This window comes from Juglans microcarpa x Juglans regia, chromosome 1S, assembly GCF_004785595.1.
Source record: "Juglans microcarpa x Juglans regia isolate MS1-56 chromosome 1S, Jm3101_v1.0, whole genome shotgun sequence".
NCBI lineage: Eukaryota > Viridiplantae > Streptophyta > Magnoliopsida > Fagales > Juglandaceae > Juglans > Juglans microcarpa x Juglans regia.
In genome coordinates, this window is record NC_054595.1 from 2,602,960 (window position 1) to 2,608,826 (window position 5,867).

A 5,867-nucleotide genomic window follows, 5' to 3' on the forward strand; every position below is an offset into this window, starting at 1 on the left:
ATTCCTAAATTATACCTCATCAATTATTGTGATGGAAAATGATGAAATTTAAAATGAATCATTGCCATGGAAGACAATGAAATTAGAACGAAGATTATTATTACTCCAGAAAAAAGGATTGCAAGCATGTATATATATATTTGATGTATTTATCATTTTTAATTAAGAAAATATTTTAACCATAAATGGATTATAAAAAAAATAAATTTATAAATTAATGTGGCTTGATGTAGTATGTCAGATTGTAAGATTATTTTTATTATTAAGTAGATTTAACTTATTTCATGAACTCATGTTAATTTATGAGTTTATTTTATATAATTTTTTTATATTTATAACAGTTTTTTTTTTTAAATATGATTGGTTAAACTAGTGTGAAATCAGGTACCAATGGAGTCCATAGTTCATACCAACTCATTTTGAAGTCTAAACACGGAGACGTGAATTCCCACGCATAATAAAAATTATAAATTAAACGTAAGATAAATGGGGTCTACCATTGGCCCATTAGAGTTTTCTATATCAAATCTCCACAATGCAAATGAGTTTATTGAGCAAAACTCAAGCTCTTTGGGTCGCCTCAAAGCGCGGTTAGTCGCAAAAGATTTAATTGAGTAGATAGTTTCGACTTCTCAGACACATTCTCTCTGGTCATTAAATCAGAAGTATTCAATTTGTACTCACTGTAGCCGTTATTAAAGACTAAGAAATTCAGCAACTTGACGTAGAAAATACATTCCTCTATGACCACCTCTCTACCCCAGTATATGTGTAACAGCCTCTGGGATACACTAACCAAAATCATCCGATCCATGTTTGCAAACTTTCTTGGACATTATAGGGCCTCAAACAACTCATTTTGAAGTCTAAACACGGAGACGTGAATTCCCACGCACACTAAAAATTATAAATTAAACGTAAGATAAACGGGGACTGCCATTGGCCCATTAGAGTTTTCCATATCAAATCTCCCAATCTCCGCGTCTCCCTCGAGTTCCGCCCGTACCTCCTCGGCAACACATTTTCACGTGAATACAGTCCTCGCGAGGGAAAAAAACAACTCGAAGAGAAAAAACGCACGCATCTCCGTCTCTCTCTCTCTCGCTCTCTTCTCACCTAATTCCTATCGTCATTCGTTGCCCAAAACGCCAATAAGATAATTTTGAGTCCACTCTCTCGGAGTCTCTTCTGCTTCACCAGGTATGTGACCAGCTCACATTTTCATATTCAAAAACACTCACACACACGCACGCACGCACGCAAAAATTGTGCATTGTTTCTGTGCGTAAGTTCGCATGCGAAGGTGTCTCTAAATTTGAACTGGATCTTTCGGTCACTCCCATGTCTTTACATTCCTGGAACTATCTATTGACTCTTCCGATTAGGCATAGTGTTGAAAGTTTATGTTCTCTGGAATAGATCGTTTGAATAATTCTTAGTGGATCTTGTGCTTCTGAGCTCTATATCAAGTCACTTCAGCACCTTTTTATGGGGGTTGCTCAAAGACGCCTAAATGTGACTGTGAGAATCGGGTTTAAAAGATCTCCGTCTAGTCAGAAATCTTCTCCGTTTTTTTTTATTAAATAATCTGAGAAGGTTGGTTTTGTTTTGATTCGGATGGTTGCATGTTTTTGTTTTCGAATTTTGGTCAACTTTTTAATTTTGTTTTTGAAGCTTGTCTGCAGAATTGTTAGTTATGTTGCTGATTCTCATTTTGCCGTTGTGATTGTTAAATTAAGGATTTATGTGATCGCTGTTTTTTTCAAGAGACAGCGGGGGTGAATAGTAGTAGTGGGTCAGCAGCATGGTCTAAATTAAAAGCTGAGAACGATAGATGAATTAGATGAATAGATTAGCGGGATGATCAAGTGAATGGTAAAAGAATCAGTCATAATATAAAGAAAAAAAGAATAAAACAAGAAAAAAGAAGGAAAGGTTGATCCAATCGACCTTCTTTAACCATCACAACCATTGGATTGCTTCTGGATGTGGCTAGTCAAGAGGGGCAACTAATATTGGCCACAATGGGCTCTGAGCAACTAGCTTCTTTTGTTTTGCATGGTCGATGGTTTGAGAATTTATGGTTTGATAGATATAAACATTGTGATCTTATCCCAAATTTACGTTGTATGGACAGATTAAAGTGAAAGGAAGTTGAATTTTTGATGGTAGAGATAAGTGACACGTGAAACAATCTTACCGTTCACCATGGTTGATAGAGATATAGAATTTCACCAGATAAGATATTTGACTTCTGGGAGCAAGTTTTTGATGTTGGTTAAGTGTGCAGCTTCAGCAATCTCTCAAACTTGATGTATCAAATGCGTTTGGCTATTTGTTTTTTGATATTATTATGGTCACGATGATTACATTTTCTACGAACCTAAAAATGTTGTCTTTGAACTTTTTATGTTGTCTTAGATGATTGTTATTTCCTGTAGGTGAACTCCTTTGGCAGTCATAATGTATCTTCTACGAAGGAACCTTCAGAATCATAAGGAGAATGACTCTTCACAGAAAGATGCAAAAGTAATTTATTTCTTGGACAGATTCTAGGGCCAAGTGCTTTTTTTTATCTTTATTTTCAAATAAGAGCTTTCCTTGTTATTGATTATGACCAAGCTTGTTCTCTATTATGTTGCTTTTAGCTTTTCGTGACGTATTGATCACAGAGACTTAATGAGGCATATTTACAAACAGGTCAGTGAACTCAGGGCTTCTCTTGGACCTCTATCTGGACGTAGTTTAAAGTACTGCACTGATGCGTGCCTGAGGAGATATTTAGAAGCTCGGAATTGGAATGTTGATAAGGCAAAGAAAATGTTGGAAGAGACACTCAAGTGGAGGTCCACTTATAAGCCTGAAGAGATTCGTTGGGTATTTATGATCACTTATCGACTACATGTTTTCGACAACATTCAAAAACTAGAAGTACATATGTTGCAACTTTTGTGGCTGTTTTTAGTTATACTAATTATTTTTCTTATGACTTGGTGGGTTTTCTGTCCCTGATTAATTGATAACCTATTTTTGGATGGCCTAGCTTATACATGCCTTTTCTCCTATGCTTCTAATCATATATTTGGCAGACAACTGATTATGTTTGCAGTCCAATTAAATTGTTCCCTTAATCTCAGTACTGTTGAGGTCAAAAAACTTTTGTATGCTAGACATAGCCCTTTGTACAATTGAGGTGTAAAAACTTTTGTGATGGAATCAATCTAATTGCCGTTCAACATTAGCAATTCCAAGATGGCTAAAGTCTGATGATGAAATAGTTAAGACCCCCAATTTTTGGCACTCTACGCAAAATGACATGAACGTGATGACCGGTGCTATGACATGTAGACAGTTATCATGCTGATATTAATACTATTATTGTATTCGAGACTCCCCTTACTTAAGGAAAATGTTAATGTCCAGCATGAAGTAGCCCATGAAGGTGAGACTGGCAAAGTGTCCAGAGCAGATTTTCATGATCGACATGGAAGGACTGTGCTCATAATGAGGCCAGGGATGCAGGTTTGAGCTAAGATTTTCTTTCATAATGTGTGTTGCTGTCACTTGGATTTCGTTTTGTTAATCTTTTATCTTCCCATTTTTCAGAACACCACATCAGCAGAAGATAATGTTCGGCATTTAGTCTATCTTTTAGAAAATGCTATCCTTAACCTTCGTGAAGGTCAAGAACAGATGTCATGGTTGATAGATTTCACTGGATTTTCATTGAACACCAGCGTCTCTGTCAAAACATCACGTGAGATCACTAACATTTTACAAAACCACTACCCGAGAGGCTTGCGGTTGCAATTTTGTATAGTCCACCAAGGGTTTTTCAAGCATTTTGGAAGGTTTGGACTTCTGCTCTGTTTTCCTTCTGGCTTTCTACTGCATGCATATTGTTGTCTTTCTTTCTCTGAATTGAATTTTGACGATACTTTACTCCTTGTATGAAACTTTGAAAATCATTCCTTATTTTATTTTTCTTATTGTGTACAATTGTACTTCGATAGATTAGAACCTGCATATTTGTCCTGCTTTAGCAGTCTTGATTACTTGGGCACTTAGTGTGCCCATACCTAAAGCCAGAGAAATCTCCCATTATCAAACTCTAGTAGGGATGTCGAAGTCCAGAGGCTGAGAGTAGATTTTCCTTTTTCTTTCCCTTCTATTGCTATATGCAATTCTGGACGTGAATCTGGTATTTCATTTTAGATAAGATTTCCTTTGTGCAGAATGAAACCTACTGTTGCACCCTGCATTTAATCTTCTATCTTTTTACCTGCTAGATCTTGCATTAATGAAGTGCGTGCTATTTTCAATTTTCATAGGTTGTCAAATACTTCCTGGAGCCGAAGACATTTCAGAAGGTGAAGTTTGCATACCCCAAAAATAAAGAAAGTGTAGAGCTCATGAAGACGTTCTTCGATGAAGAAAATCTTCCGAGTGAGTTTGGGGGAAAAGCCACCCTAAAATACGACCACGAGGAGTTCTCACGATTGATGGCTCAGGATGATGTAAAAACTGCCAAGTTTTGGGGAATTGATGAGAAGCCCCAGCACATTATGAATGCCATTGAGGAGCACAGAGGTGACATAGAAATCATGTAAAACATTTGCACCTCCAGCTAGCTGAGTGCGCAATGCTCAGAATAATGCACACAAAACTAAGATATGGCAAATTTATGCTGGGAACAGGGAAATTATGCTCAGAATAAAAGATGCCGCCATTTCTTTCTTCTATTTATCCCTAACCATAAGGGAAGACTTGTGTTCTTGATGTCACCGAACTGCATGAAAAGCAAGATGTAATTCTCATTCAAATCCCACAATATAAATCTATGAACTATATTTTTTCAATGCTGAAAAAATCTTTTTGTTGGGTGTGGATTTAATTGCATAGTGCGATCACCCAATCAAGTGGGGAGGATGGCCTATCGAAACTCGCTGCACTGATTGTCCAAAAGGTTTGGTATCACTTTGGGGTTGATCTAGCCTAATCACAGCTGAACTTGGATCTATACATACACAGAAATCTCGCAAGACTAGCTAAAGGAATATGATAAATCCGAGAAGAGTATCTGTTTGTGGGGTTGCAGACTTGCAGTTGGGGTTTCAATTGGGTAAAGGTTAATTTTAATCCGATTTGGTGAGATTTCAGTGGATCAAGCCCCTAACACCGAAAACTGCCTAAAACCGAAGTGCCAATTATCAAGTTGGTCTATCATCGAGGTAAAAGAGGACTATTGGGATTCCTCCCCACTCCTAGCTCCCGAAGTACATAATGGAAAGAAAAGGCATATCCTACTGCTTCAAAGTCATAAGCTGCTCCTTCTTCGGTGGCTGCTGCTGCTTCGGATCTGGAATCGGGCAGCCATATTTTGAATCTTATTTGAGTAAAAATAAAACATTCAAGAATTCGGCCAAAGGTGAATATATGTGATATTTTGGGAGCACGAAGTATTTACAAAGGATGTCGTAGTAGGCTTGGTGAACTCTCATTATACGCATTCCACGCTAGAGATAGTGCTTGAAAAAGGGGGTGTGATAATGAAGGTGTTAGGAAAATGATTTATACAGTTAGAGTATGTAAATTTTACGTACTTTCTTTGAAAAAAATGAATACATCTAGGACTCATATTAAAAAACTCACTTTTAATAATAGATCTCACTTTTTTCAAAAGGAATATATGAGACTTGCATATCTTAAAATAATATTTAGCATTACTTCTGTGTTAAGCTAGGGTAATCTAACTATCCACTCAGTTAAATATAACTTTTTGAACGAGACACCTATGCAAACACAACATATTTTTATATTTTACCGTTTACAAGTTAGACTTGGAGGAGCATATTCTCAAGACCAAA

At 36.8% G+C, this 5,867-nt stretch overlaps 1 protein-coding gene across 1 annotated transcript; it reads left to right on the top strand.

Annotated features, from left to right (window-relative positions):
- Positions 1-956: 956 nt before the first annotated feature.
- Positions 957-4,859, top strand: LOC121247106 (CRAL-TRIO domain-containing protein C23B6.04c-like). Its single transcript, XM_041145448.1, is given in 7 exon segments — positions 957-1,200; positions 2,442-2,529; positions 2,701-2,877; positions 3,424-3,522; positions 3,607-3,790; positions 3,793-3,851; positions 4,332-4,859. Coding segments are annotated over 6 exon segments (864 nt in total). The 5' UTR covers positions 957-1,200; positions 2,442-2,463; the 3' UTR covers positions 4,611-4,859.
- Positions 4,860-5,867: the final 1,008 nt, after the last annotated feature.